General features: G+C 47.5%; 1 protein-coding gene across 16 annotated transcripts in view; it reads left to right on the plus strand.

Annotated features, from left to right (window-relative positions):
• Positions 1 to 14906, plus strand: part of LOC102944278 (P-selectin) — a 48298-nt gene that overhangs the window by 25028 nt on the left and 8364 nt on the right. For 8 of the 16 annotated variants that reach the window (XM_037906845.2, XM_043552950.1, XM_043552954.1 and 5 more), the window contains 6 exons: positions 456 to 641; positions 1400 to 1585; positions 3842 to 4027; positions 5112 to 5297; positions 11655 to 11840; positions 14016 to 14138. In XM_037906845.2, the coding sequence (XP_037762773.1) occupies positions 456 to 641; positions 1400 to 1585; positions 3842 to 4027; positions 5112 to 5297; positions 11655 to 11840; positions 14016 to 14138 (1053 nt within the window). Of the gene's footprint in view, positions 1 to 455; positions 642 to 1399; positions 1586 to 3841; positions 4028 to 5111; positions 5298 to 8012; positions 8185 to 11654; positions 11841 to 14015; positions 14139 to 14906 lie in introns of those variants that run through there. The other 8 variants (XM_043552953.1, XM_043552964.1, XM_043552949.1 and 5 more) reach the window with 7 other exon arrangements.

Genomic DNA, 14906 nt, shown 5'->3' on the forward strand with positions numbered 1-14906 from the left:
CCCTGGCTCCTCTTCCTGTCACCTACCCCCAGACAAAACCAACCACTCGCCTCCTGGCACCCCACTAACCTGGCAATTCAATAACCATCAGTCCCTGTCCCTGGTACCCACCCTCCAGACAGCTCACCCCTCAGGCACCACACCTCTGGCATCTAGCCATTGAACTCATGATGGCATCTCATCCCCCGAAGGTCTAACACCCCAGCTCCTCCTTCCACATAGCATTTCACCACCCAGTTCCCTTGGCACACCACACCAAGGGTCTGAAATCCCCAGCATTGCACCACCCAACACATGATGCCTCTGACAGCACATCGCCCAAAACCCCAGCACTCACCCTCATACATGGACACGCCCATGGCACTCTCACCCCCTCATTGGCTGATTCCCTTGGCACTTCACCCTCCAGCACCAATGGACCTATCCCCTTATGCAGTTCTGCTTTGCAATTCCAGCTGTCAAGTGCCCAGTGCTGGATTCCCCAGACAGGGGCCAATTAAACTGCACTCATCGGCATGGAGACTTCACATATAACTCCACCTGTGCCTTTTCCTGTGAGATGGGGTTTGTGCGGAATGGATCTGAGACGCTGGAGTGCACGGCCCTGGGACAATGGACAGGGCATCCCCCGCGCTGTGAAGGTAGAGGAACAGCGTTAACTGTGGGGGGGTGTGGAATGTACATTGCTGAGTTGGTGTGATCCCAGGTGACTTTCCATAAGAGCCCATTTCTTTGCCAGGTCTAGGGAGTACAGCTATTGTATACGGAGGTTTGGGAGCCAGGACTGGACTTTTTGATCTGGGGCAGCTGTGCAATATAAAGCTTCATGGAGAGAAAGTTGTGTAAAAGAGAGACAATGGGCCTGATTTGCTATTGTCCTGCTCCTTGAGCAGCCTTTTACACCAGTGCCAAGTGAATGCCCCCCAACCCCTAGCACTACTGTCCCCTGGCTCCTCTTCCTGTCACCTACCCCCAGACAAAACCAACCACTCGCCTCCTGGCACCCCACTAACCTGGCAATTCAATAACCATCAGTCCCTGTCCCTGGTACCCACCCTCCAGACAGCTCACCCCTCAGGCACCACACCTCTGGCATCTAGCCATTGAACTCATGATGGCATCTCATCCCCCGAAGGTCTAACACCCCAGCTCCTCCTTCCACATAGCATTTCACCACCCAGTTCCCTTGGCACACCACACCAAGGGTCTGAAATCCCCAGCATTGCACCACCCAACACATGATGCCTCTGACAGCACATCGCCCAAAACCCCAGCACTCACCCTCATACATGGACACGCCCATGGCACTCTCACCCCCTCATTGGCTGATTCCCTTGGCACTTCACCCTCCAGCACCAATGGACCTATCCCCTTATGCAGTTCTGCTTTGCAATTCCAGCTGTCAAGTGCCCAGTGCTGGATTCCCCAGACAGGGGCCAATTAAACTGCACTCATCGGCATGGAGACTTCACATATAACTCCACCTGTGCCTTTTCCTGTGAGACGGGGTTTGTGCGGAATGGATCTGAGACGCTGGAGTGCACGGCCCTGGGACAATGGACAGAGCATCCCCCGCGCTGTGAAGGTAGAGGAACAGCATTAACTGCGGGGGTGTGTGGAATGTACATTGCTGAGCTGGTGTGATCCCAGGTGACTTTCCATAAGAGCCCATTTCTTTGCCAGGTCTAGGGAATACAGCTATTGTATACCGTGGTTTGGGAGCCAGGACTGGACTTTTTGATCTGGGGCAGCTGTGCAATATAAAGCTTCATGGAGAGAAAGTTGTGTAAAAGAGAGACAATGGGCCTGATTTGCTATTGTCCTGCTCCTTTGGCAGCCTTTTACACCAGTGCCAAGTGAATGCCCCCCAACCCCGAGCACTACTGTCCCCTGGCTCCTCTTCCTGTCACCTACCCCCAGACACAACCAGCCACCTGCCTCCTGGCACCCCACTAACCTGGCAATTCAATAACCATCAGTCCCTGTCCCTGGTTCCCCACCTCCAGACATCTCACCCCTCTGTCACCTAGGCATTGAACTCGTGATAGTATCTAATCCCCCAGAGGTGCTAACATGCCAGCACCTCATTCCACATAGCATTTCACCCCCAGCACCCAGTTCCCTTGGCACACCATACCAAGGGTCTGAAATCCCCAGCATTGCACCACCCAGCACATGATGCCTCTGGCACCACATCACCCAGAACTCCATACTCCCAGCACTCACCCTCATCCACTGACACACCCATGGTACTTTCACGCCCTCACTGGCTGATTCTCTTGGCACTTCACCCTCCAGCACCAATGGACCTAACCCCTCTACAGTTCTGCTTTGCTATTTCATAGAGCAGGTCCTCAAGGAATCAATTCTGAAGCACTTAGAGGAGAGGAAAGTGATCAGGAACAGTCAGCATGGATTCACCAAGGGCAAGTCTTGCCTGACTAATCTAATTGCCTTCTATGATGAGATAACTGGCTCTGTGGATGAGGGGAAAGCAGTCGACGTGTTATTCCTTGACTTTAGGAAAGCTTTTGATATGGTCTCCCACGGTATTCTTGTCAGCAAGTTAAAGAAGTATGGGCTGGATGAATGGACTATAAGGTGGATAGAAAGCTGGCTAGATCGTTGGGTTCAGTGGGTAGTGATCAATGGCTCCATGTCTAGTTGGCAGCCGGTATCAAGCGGAGTGTCCCAAGGGTCGGTCCTGGGGCCAGTTTTGTTCAATATCTTCATTAATGATCTGGAGGATGGCGTGAATTGCCCCCTCAGCAAGTTTGCAGATGACACTAAACTGGGAGGAGTGGTATATAGCTCAGTGGTTTGAGCATTGGCCAGCTAAATCCAGGGTTCTAAGATCAATCCTTGAGGGGGCCATTTAGAGATCTGGGGCAAAAATTGGGGATTGGTCTTGCTTTGAGCAGGGCGTTGGACTAGATGATCTCCTGAGGTCCCTTCCAACCCTGATAGTGTATGAAATGATATGCTGGAGGGTAGGGATAGGATACAGAGGGATCTAGACAAATTAGAGGATTGGGCCAAAAGAAATCTGATGAGGTTCAACAAGGACAAGTGCAGAGTCCTGCACTTAGGATGGAAGAATCCCATGCACCGCTACAGACTAGGGACCGAATGGCTAGGCAGCAGTTCTGCAGAAAAGGACCTAGGGGTTACAGTGGACGAGAAGCTGGATATGAGTCAACAGCGTGCCCTTGTTGCCAAGAAGGCTAACGGCATTTTGGGCTGTATAAGTAGGGGCATTGCCATCAGATTGAGGGACGTGATCGTTCCCCTCTATTCGACATTGGTGAGGCCTCATCTGGAGTACTGTGTCCAGCTTTGGGTCCCACACTACAAGAAGGATGTGGAAAAATTGGAAAGAGTCCAGCGGCGAGCAACAAAAATGATTAGGGGATTGGAGCACTTGACTTACGAGGAGAGGCTGTAGGGAACTGGGATTGTTTAGTCTGCAGAAGAGAAGAATGAGGGGGGATTTGATAGCTGCTTTCAACTACCTGAAAGGGGGTTCCAAAGAGGATGGATCTAGACTGTTCTCAGTGGTAGCAGATGACAGAACAAGGAGTAATGGTCTCAAGTTACAGTGGGGGAGGTTTAGGTTGGATATTAGGAAAGACTTTTTCACTAGGAGGGTGGTGAAGCACTAGAATGCGTTACCTAGGGAGGTGGTGGAATCTCCTTCCTTTGAAGTTTTTAAGGTCAGGCTTGACAAAGCCCTGTCTGGGATGATTTAGTTGGGGTTGGTCCTGCTTTGAGCAGGGGGTTGGACTAGATGACCTCCTGAGGTCCCTTCCAACCCTGATATTCTGTGATTCTATGATTCCAGCCGTCAAGTGCCCAGTGCTGGATTCTCCGGGTAGGGGCCAATTAAAGTGCACTCATTGGCATGGAGACTTCACGTATAACTCCACCTGTGCCTTCTCCTGTGAGACAGGGTTTGTGCGGAATGGATCGGAGATGCTGGAGTGCACAGCCCTGGGACAATGGTCAGATCATCCCCCGCTCTGTGAAGGTAAGGTACAGGCTATATGCCTCAGGACTGTCTTGGGAAGCTGCTTCTGCTCACCTGGTAAGAAGCTCTGGGGCAAATTACACTGAGTTGACCTTAGAAAGTCTGAACTTACAGAACTGAAAAGCAAATCAAGGAAATCTTAAACCCAGGATTTAGAGCCTGTCAGGGTTCCCTCCCCACTCTGAACTCTAGGGTACATATGTGGGGACCCGCATGAAAGACCTCCTAAGCTTATTTCTACCAGCTTAGGCTAAAACTTCCCAAAGGCACAAATTCTTTGCCCTTGGAGGGTACGCTGCCACCAGCAAGTGATTTAACAAAGAATCAGGGAAAGGACCACTTGGAGTTCCTATTCCCCCAAAATATCCCCCCCTAGCCCTTACACCCCCTTTCCTGGGGAGGCTTGAGAATAATATCCTAACCAATTGGTTACAAAGTGATCACAGACCCAAACCCCTGGGTCTTAGGACAATAGAGAAATCAGTCAGGTTCTTAAAAGAAGGATTTTATTTTAAAAAAGGTAAAAATCACCTCTGTAAAATCAGGATGGAAAATAACTTTACAGGGTAACAAAAGATTCAAAAACACAGCAGAACTTCTCTAGGCTTAGTTTCAAAGTTACAAAAAACAGGAATAAACCTCCCTCCAGCAAACGAAAAATTCACAAGCAGAACAAAAGATAATCTAACATGCCTTGCCTGGCTTTTACTTACAATTTTTGTAATATGAGAGACTTTTAGGATGGTTTATAGGAGAAGGAGTTTTCTGACCTGATGCTTCTCTGCTTCCCAAGAGAACACACACAACAAAGCCTCCCGCCCCCACAAGATTTGAAAGTATCTTTTTTCCTCATTGGTCCTTTTGGTCAGGTGCCAACCAGGTTATTTGAGCTTCTTAACCACTTACAGGTAAGGAGGAATTCTAGGCTACCCTTAGCTGTATGGTTAGGACAGAGCCTCTTTGAACACTAACAGGAAACTCTGTAACCGCTGTGATTATGTAAGCTAAGGCCAGGATTTCCAGTGCTGTGGGCTGCTGCAAATCTCATGGAGCAATCCAGTACTATTCTGCTTTGCTATTTCAGCTGTCATGTGCCCAGGTTTGGCCGCCCCTGGCAGAGGCCGATTAAACTGCACTCACTGGTATGGAGACTTTGCATATAACTCTACCTGCGCCTTCTCCTGTGAGACGGGGTTTGTGCGGAACGGATCGGAGACAGTGGAGTGCACGGCCCTGGGACAATGGACAGGGAGTCCCCCACTCTGTGAAGGTAGAGGCCCAGTGATAACTGTGTGGTGTGTGTGGAATGTACATTGCTGAGCTGGTGTGATCCCAGGTGACTTTCCATAGGAGCCCATTTCTTTGCCAGGTCTAGGGAAGAGAGCTATTGTGTACAATGGTTTGGGAGCCAGGGGACTGGACCTTTTGATCTGGGGCAGCTGTGCCATGTAAAGCTTCATTGGGAGAAAGTTGTAATAGGGAGACAATGGATCTGGGTCACCATTGCGCTGCGCCTTGTTCAGCCATTTAAAGCAGTGCAAAGTTAGAAGATGGATGTTACACTCCCTAGCAAACACCTCTCCTAACTTATCCCCGCAGCACCTTACTTTTTAGCACACGCATGGCACCTTCCTCCTGACACTGCACAACTCATCAGCCCATATCCCTGGCATCCCACCTACCAGCACCATCTCTCCTATAGACCGCACTACTCTAGCTCAACTGCCGTGGAGTGGGGCAAAAGGGGCAGTTTGCCCCAGGCCCTCCATTTGAAAGGGCCCCCAAACCAAATAGTCTTGCAACCTGGTGGATGGGGTAGCAGTGCCACTCAACTCTGGTGCTGCAACCATGTGTGGTCACAATACCTAGAACAGGAAGCCGGGCCCAGCTCTGGGAGAGAAGCCACTGCTGGGTGTGAGTTTGCTCGATCTTCACTGCTGTCAGCCTCCCTCCATCCCCACCCCGTTGGCCTCCAGTCAGTCAGTGTTTTTCACCCTTGGATTTTTTGGAAGGGGTGGTCTCATTTGCAGATTTTTCCCTTGGCCCCCCAAAACCTCTGTGTGACCCTGCCCTCTGGCACCATAACACTTACAGTCCACTCACAGTATCACCTCACTCCCATGTCACCCACTCCCCACAAGCCCCCAGCAACCCAGCCCTGCAGCAACACCCCGTAACCATCCCCTGGTTCCCACCCTCCAGCACCCCCCCTCCCGCTGTGCCACTTCACCTGGCACCCCATCGCCCTCTCATTTCACCACTCAGTACTTTACTCCTGACTCCACTTCTCCTGGAATTCCATATCTGAAGCACCCCCACAACCCTCCCTTTTGTCTCCAGGACTGGACTAAATGAGGCCCACTAACTCTTTCCCATCTCCCAGGCATGCATGCATTTATGTATTCACTCATTGTTTGGTATTATGTACAGCTTGGTGTTTTACCCAACATTGGGGGTCCTTGGCAGAGCTCTCTTTTCTGTCAGTTTTCCTTCTCATTTTTAAGTGAATAGCTGTGAATTCCATGTTTTTCCTAGCTATTGGGTGTCAACTTCACATGTCTATTACCTGACTAAAAGTCCTATTTCTGGTTGAAACACAGATTGAAAGCTTTCAGAGAGGGAGCAAGTTCTTTCTTTTTTCCTTCAAACTGAAATTAAAATCAGGCTTATTATTTTTAAGGCACTAGAACTATCCAAAATCCTGGCCCATTTTGGTGTCAGATGCTGCTCAGAACCTGCACCATGGTGTTCCTGAGCAATCTTATAGATGCATAGATTCCAAGGCTAGAGGGGACCACTGCAATCATCTAGTCTGATCTCCTGTATAGCACAGGCCAGAGAACTGCCCCAAATAATTCCTACAGCAGATCTTTTAGAAAAATATCCAGTCTTGATTTAAAAATTGTCAGTGTTGGACAATCCACCACAACCCTTGGTAAATTGTTCCAGTGGTTAATTACTCTCATTATTAAAAATGTATGCCTTATTTCCCATCAGAATTTGTCTAGCTTCAACTTTCAGCCATTGGATTGTATTAGACCTTTCTCTGCTAGATTGAAGATCACACTATCAAACAGCTGTTGCTGTCATCGGGGGCAGAGGGGTCATACAGGGCCTCCTGCCTAATGGCTACTTTTCAGATATGGCGGCAGTCCCGCCTAAGGGCTACAGTTCAAGTATGGTGGGAGTCCTGCCCAATAGCAATAGTTCAAATGTGGCAGTAGTCCAACCAAGTGGCAACAGTCAATGGCAATGGCGCAGATGTGGCAGAAGTCCCGCCTACTGGTCACTGCTCGAGTGGGAGTAGGGGTACCCAGGCCCACTGTACTCCACTGGGTTCCAACCCAGGACCTTGAGAGACTGGTTCAGCTGCTCACCTTTCTCCCTTTGGTGTCAGCCTCCAGTCAGCTTCCCTGGCCACTTCCTACTCCCATCCACATCCCATCCAGTTGCCGCCTGTCTCTGGTAGACTTCTCCTTCTGGGCTTCCAGCCCTCATCATGGCCACTGGGTGCTATGGCTCCCCTGCTCGATGCTGGGTCAGCTCCGGTCCTGCCTGGGAGCTCCCAGGGCACAGCCCCAGACTGAGCTGCCTGGCTGGCTTTTAAACCATGCCTCCAGGCTGAACATGCTCGGCAACGGCATGGGGTAAGGCTTCCTTAGCCCTTAACTCTTACTTAACCCCCTCTTGGCCAGTGAGGGGTTTATACCTCCCATCAGAGTTGCCCATATGGGTACTTATAGACTGTGATCAAACCACTTCTTAACCTTCTCCCTGTTAAGATAAATAGATTGAGCTCTTTGAATCTGTCACTATAAGGCAGGTTTTCTAATCCTTTAATCATTCTCATGGCTCTTCTCTGAACCTTCTCCAATTTATCAACATCCTTCTTGAATTATGGACTCTAGAACTTAATACAGGATTCCAGCAATGGTCACACTAGTGCCAAAACCCGAGGTAAAATAACCTCTCTGCTCCTCCTCAGGATTCCCCTTTTTGTGCATCCAAGGATCACACTAGCTCTTCTGGTCACAGTGTTACACTGGGTGCTCATATTCAGCTGATTATCCCCATGACCCCCCAATCCTTGTCAGAGTCACTGCTTCCCAGGATAGAGTCCCCCATCCTGTAAGTATGATTTGTTTCTGGATGTATTAGATTAGATTAAATCTCAGGAAAAACTTCCTAACCGTCAGAACAGTCGGACACTGGAATAGACTGCCTTGGGAAGTTATGGAAGTTTCTTCACTGGAGGTTTTCAAAAGGAGGCCAGATAGCCATCCATCTTGGATGGCTTAGCCACAACAAATCCTGCATCTTGGCAGGGGGTTAGACTAGATGACCCTTGTGGTCCCTTCTAACCCTGTGATTCTATGGTTCTATGATTCTCCATTTAGCTGTTTTCAATTGTACATTGTTTTCTTGCACCCAACTGACCAACAGATCCAGATCGCTCTGTGTCAATGACCTGTCCTCATCATTATTTACCACTCCCCCCATTGTTGTGTCATCTGAAAAATTTATCAGTGATGATTTTATGTTGGGCCAAAAACGAATCCCTGAAGGACCCCATTAGAAACACCCACTCAATGAGGAATCCTATTTACAATTAAATTTTGAGACCTATCAATTGGCCATCTTTTAATTTGTTTAATGTGTGCCATAATTTTATATAGTTCTAGTTTTTTAACCAAAATGTCGTGCGGTACCAAGACAAACATCTTACAGTGTATTACAAAGTATGTGTATTACAGTGTATATGTATTACATCAACACTATTGCCTTTGTCAATCAAACCTTTAATCTCATCAAACAAAGATATTGTTAGTTTGATCTATTTTCCATAAACCCATGTTAATTGGCATTAATTATATTACCTTCTTTTAATTCTTTATTAATCGAGCCCCGTATCAGCTGCTCCATTATGTTTTCTAGTATCAGTGTCAGATTGATTAGAATAATTTTCCAGGTCATCTTGTAACACAGCTCTGAACAGGCCTCAGGCATGGCTGTTAATGTGTGCCTGCAAAGCAGCTGTCAGTGCTGAATGGAGCTATCATAGGAAAAATGGGGTTGGTATGAATTGTATTAAAAGGTTCCAAATTCTGTGTCGTAATCCACAGACTTCCATACCACAGGCTCTTCAGTCTCACCTATTGAACTAGAGGCTCAAGGCAAGGCTCCCCTTTCCCCATTATTATGATTTAGGCTCTCTAGGCTTCATGACAGTTGCACTTGCTTTCTGTAATGAGGGGTAGCACAGCTGTCCGAGCTGCTCCCTGGAGAGGAAGCACACTGCTCGTGTAGCTGCAGGCTGGTGTTCAACACCAGCGATGTTCCACACAAAGAGTATGTTTGCATTGCAGTCAGTGGTGGGATTGCAACATGTGTAGACATACCTGAGCTGGGAATGTTTACACAGCAACTAGATACCTGCACCTGGCCTGTGTCGTCAACTTGGGCTCGCAGAGCTCAGGCTGCAGGGTTATTTGATTGCTGTGTAGACTTCCAGGCTTGGGCTGGAGCCTGATCTACGTATGCTCCAGTCACGCTTCTGATTGCGGTGCAGACAGACCTTAAGAGGTGCTTAGCCAATGTCTCTAGTTACAGTTTCCTAGCAGGAGGTATACACTGCATGCTCCCAGTTACATTGTGAGAGCTATCAGTGACCCACTTCCTCTGAGCTCTTTATCCATCCATCCCTGCTGCATTCCATGCTCCACTGGGGTGTACTGAGGTCAGGGTGTCTTCCCAGGTTGGCAATGGCTGCATTGCGTGCTGTAATATTTAAGGCTGAACTTTGCGAGATGGGTCTGAACTAGGGCTGTCAAGCGATTAAAAAAATTAATCACTATTAATCACGATTAAAAAATTCATTGCAATTAATAGCTTGATTAATCACGCTGTTAAACAATAATAGAATATTATTCATTTAAATATTTTTGGATGTTTTGCACATTTTCAAATATATTGATTTCAATTTCAACACAGAATACAAAGTGCACAGTACTCACTTTATATTTATTTTTTACTATAAATATTTGCACTGTAAAAATAAAAGAAATAGTATTTTTCAATTCACTTAATACAAGTACTGGAGTGCAATCTCTTAATCATGAAAGTTGAACTTACAAATGTAGAATTATGCACAAAAAATAATTGCATTCAAAAATAAAAGAATGTCAAACTTTAGAGCCTAAAGTCCACTCAGTCCTACTTCTCGTTCAGCCAATCGCTCAGACAAACAAGTTTGTGTACATGTGCAGGAGATAATGCTGCCCGTTTCTTGTTTACAATGTCATCTGAAAGTGAGAACAGGCATTTGCATGACATTGTTGTAGCCGGTGTTCCAAAATATTTACATGCCAGATGCGCTAAGGATTCATATGGCATATGTCCCTTCATGCATTCATGCTGATGATGGGTTCTGCTTGATAACAATCCGAAGCAGTGCAGACTGACGCACTTTCATTTTCATCATCTGAGTCAGATGCCACCAGGAGAAGGTTGGTTTTCTTTTTTGGCGGTTCGGGTTCTATAGTTTCTGAATCAGAGTCTTGCTCTTTTAAGACTTCCGAAAGCATGCTCCACACATCGTCCCTCTCAGATTTTGGAAGGCACTTCATATTCTAAAACCTTGGGTCGAATGCTGTAGCTATCTTTAGAAATCTCACATTGGTACATTCTTTGCGTTTTTTTAAATCTGCTGTGAAAGTGTTCTTAAAACGAACAACATGTGCTGGGACGCCATCCAAGATGGCTATAACATGAAATATATGGCAGAATGCGGGTAAAACACAGAGCAGGAGGCATACAACTCTCCCCCAAGGAGTTCAGTCAAAAATTTAATTAATGCATTATTTTTTAATGAGTGTCATCAGCATGGAAGCATGTCCTCTGGAACGGTGGCTGAAGCATGAAGGGGCATACGAATGTTCAGCATATCTGGAATGTAAATACCTTGCAATGCCTGCTACAAAAGTGCCATGGGAACGCCTGTTTTCACTTTCAGGTGACATTGTAAATAAGAAGCGGGCAGCATTATCTCCCATAAATGTAAACAAACATCTGATGAAGTGGGCTGTAGCCCATGAAAGCTTATGCTCAAATAAATTTGTTAGTTTCTAAGGTGCCACAAGTACTCCTGTTCTTTTTGTTTGTCTGAGTGATTGGCTGAACAAGAAATAGGACTGAATGGACTTGTAGGCTCTAAAGTTTTACATTGTTTTGTTTTTGAATGCAGTTATATAACAAACAAAAATCTACACTTATAAGTTACACTTTCACGACAAAGAGATTGCATTATGGTACTTGTATGAGGTGAATTGAAAAATATTATTTCTTTTGTTTATCATTTTTACTGTGCAAATATTTGTAATAAAAAATCATAATATAAAGTGAGCACTGTACACTCTATATTCTGTGTTGTAATTGAAATCAATATATTTGAAAATGTAGAAAAACACCCAAAATATTTAATAAATTTCAATTGGTATTCTATTGTTTAACAGAGCGATTAAGATTGCGATTAATCACAATTAATTTTTTTTAGTTAATCACTTGAGTTAACTACAATTAATCAACAGCCCTAGTCTGAACATTTCATCATTTGTTTTCTTTATTCCAGTCATGAGATGCCCCAAGCTGAGGGGCCTAGAGCCAATTCTTATGAATTGCTCCCACCCTCTGGGATCCTTCAGCTATGGGTCAGTGTGTCGCTTCCGCTGCACTCAGGGCTACTTCCTCAATGGGACGAGCAGGGTGCGGTGCCAGCCTGATGCGCACTGGTCAGACAAGATGCCTACCTGCCAAGGTACGTTGTTTTGCCATGTTCTAGCTTCCACGTGGAGCAGTGCTTTTCCTTTGCAAGCCCTTTGCCAGAGAGAGACAAGAGGGTGAACGTGGAGATGCTCAGGTGGGGACTGAGCATTCCCAATGTGGGGAAGGAGATGTAGGGGCTGCCAAATGAGGCTGGGCTCGGTGACAGGAAGAGCAGGGCCCTTTGAGGTATATACTAATAATTACATCCCTTTGCAAAGCTTCATACTTGGGTGAAACCAGCAAGCACTAGAGAGTGGAACACAAGGGTGGCCAGTGGGCATCAGACACTATGTCCATGTAGCTCAGCCCAGTATCCTGTCTCTGGCAGGAGCCAGCACCAGATGCTGCTGGGGAAGGTGCAAGAAGCCCCACAGCAGGCAGATGTGGGATGATTTGCTCCACTAGTTAGTGGTTGACTCAAGCAAGAGGGTATCTGTCCCTCCAAGACTCTATATTTAGTGTTTCCTGTTACAACTCCTGATCCTCTTGTGATCTGTATAAACAGCAAATGCCTTGCTGGGCCTTGAAAAGCTCCTGCCCTGGTATCTGTGAGAGTACCACCAGCACATTGGTGCACTGTGTGATCATGTATCGGATTTGAATTTGCCACCTTTCGTTTTCACTGAATGTCCCATTATGCTATGAGACTGGGAGAACACTCTCCAGTACCTTCTCCAGGTCACTTTTATCAGGTCCTCATTTATCCATCCCCTCTCTATGGCAACAATCCCAGTCTCTCTCCTTGTCTCTCTAGCCACCCTGCTCTGATCCTGCGATGTCACTTTTGAGGGTGGTGAGCAGCACTTCACATAGCATCCCATGCAAGGGCATCCCATTCCTTTCTATAATGCTGCTCTATATTTTCCATATTATGCTCCATCCAGTTTCATTTGCACCCTAACAATTTGTTTGGTTTGTTGACCGCCACTGCACATAAAGCAGAACAGCACTCTCCATTGAATTGTCCCTAGTGATGCCCAAGTCTATTTCCTTAGGTCACACAGCTTATTTATAACTCAGTATGATGGATGGGGTAGATGGATGAATGGATGGATGGATGGATTTATTCCCTCCAGCCAAGGGTGCCAGAACCGGCTATATCCACCCACTTTTTACATGGACGTAGTTGTGGGGGCAGGGGGCCACGTTGTACCCCCAAACTGCAAGCCCAGGCAGGCACAGAGTGGCGGAGGCAGGGGCTGCGTTTCACAGTGAGCAGCTGATGATCAGTTCCCCAGCTGCAAAGCTCACCCCCTGCCCACAGCACCAGCCTCTTCCCAGTGGGGGACTGAGGTGGGCCTTAGCTCCCCCTCACCACTAGTCCTGGCCACTCTCCATGGCCCCGCCCCTTGCTCCTCCTTTTCCCCCTGAGGCCCTGCTAGAAGCCTGAGCTGGGCCGTGGTAAGTAGGGTGACCAGATAGCAAGTGTGAAAAATCAGGACAGGGTTTGGGGGTAATAGGCGCTAATATAAGAAAAAGCCCCGAATATCAGGACTGTCCCTATAAAATCAGGACAACTGGTCACTTAGTGATAAGAGCCATCCAAGGAGCACGCGCACTGTCGAGAGCCCCGGACCCTCCACCACAGGGGAGGCGGGGCCTTGGGGGAAGAGGAAGGCAGGGGTGAGGCCACGGAGGAAGCAAGGCCTTGCAGGCCCCCCACTTCTACCTAGGTTCCAGCACTCCTCTGTCCAGAATGTATTACTTTGCATTTATCAACACTTAATTTCATCTGATTTAGGAGCAGGGGTCCCAGTAACTTTCAATGGGATTCAAGAGTCTAAAGCTCAGTTTTTTAAAGGTATTTACGTGTTGCTTCATTCAGCATTGCAAGGTCTAAGTGACTTAGACAGCTAAGTCCCATTAAGTGCCTACGTCACTTTTGAAAAGGGACCTAGCCATCCAAGTCACTTAGGGCCAGATTTTTATAAGTATCAAGGCACCTAAAGAAACAGACAGGGTCCTAGTGGGAATGTCAGAGGCATACAACTCCCAGAGTTCAGCACCTCACCTTCTTAGGTGCTTTTGTCAATCCCACTAGGGCCTGTTTGTCTCACTAGGGACCTAAATACCTTTGAAAATCTGGCCCTAAGACGCTTAGGTTCTTTTGAAAATTTTACACCCAGTGATCTGAATCCTAACACGTTGGCCTGGGAATTTATTTCAGAAGAGGCTGCTCCCTATTTCAAGCAAGTCCTGCTTTACATGGGTGGTGGAGCTGTGGCCCTTGTGGCCCTGTTGCTGACAGGAATGCTCATAGCTCTGCTAATCAAGCGTCTCAGTGACAAAGGTAAGAAATACATGGCTTTGTTTGTGCCTTTGGTCATTACTGCTGTGGGCATTTGCCTGGAAACAGGTGATTTATCCCTTGAAGAAGTGCAGTTAAGGTCAGAAAAATGATTCAAGATGGCCCCTTATTAGTCCATGTGGTTCATCCCTGTGTGCCTATTTATGGACAAAAGTACACCCTCTCCTCAGCCCTGCAGACCCAGCATAGCTGAAGTAGGAGCTGGATTCTATTCTGCCTCACATGGCTGAGGTCAGCAGCATCTTTGTCCCTGATGAGGCTTGGTGAGATGAAGGGGCTGAGCCAACCCCCCCCGAAGTCAACAGAACCAGTGTGGCTGCTGACACTATTTTCAGGGAGGTCCAAAGGTCTGAAATACAGAAGGCTGGCATGCTGGAACCCTTTCTGAGGGTAACCAATGCCATCCCTTTTCCTCAGGAGGTAAACAAAGCCACAACAGAGAGATAGGAGCCCTGTCAGCTGCACCTTGCTCTGCTGGGCCCTCCTAATAATAATCTCACCTGTCCCAGAGGCCTTGTATCCATGCCCCTTGGCTCAGATGGCATTATTAAGGTGGTCCCAGTTCTCTTCCCTCTGCTCAGGCATGGAGTCTAGCCAGGTGGGGTGTGACTTCCCCTGGTGTTATCTGGACCGGTGATCTGCTAGGTCACTCCAATCCTTACCCTGCTCTGCTGTGGGAACCCCACACCCTGGTTGTTCCCGCACAGCCTCTGGCACTTAAGCTGCTCCCAGCTATGTGAGTGAGTACTT

Source organism: Chelonia mydas, chromosome 8 (assembly GCF_015237465.2).
Source record: "Chelonia mydas isolate rCheMyd1 chromosome 8, rCheMyd1.pri.v2, whole genome shotgun sequence".
In the NCBI taxonomy this organism is placed as follows: domain Eukaryota; kingdom Metazoa; phylum Chordata; order Testudines; family Cheloniidae; genus Chelonia; species Chelonia mydas.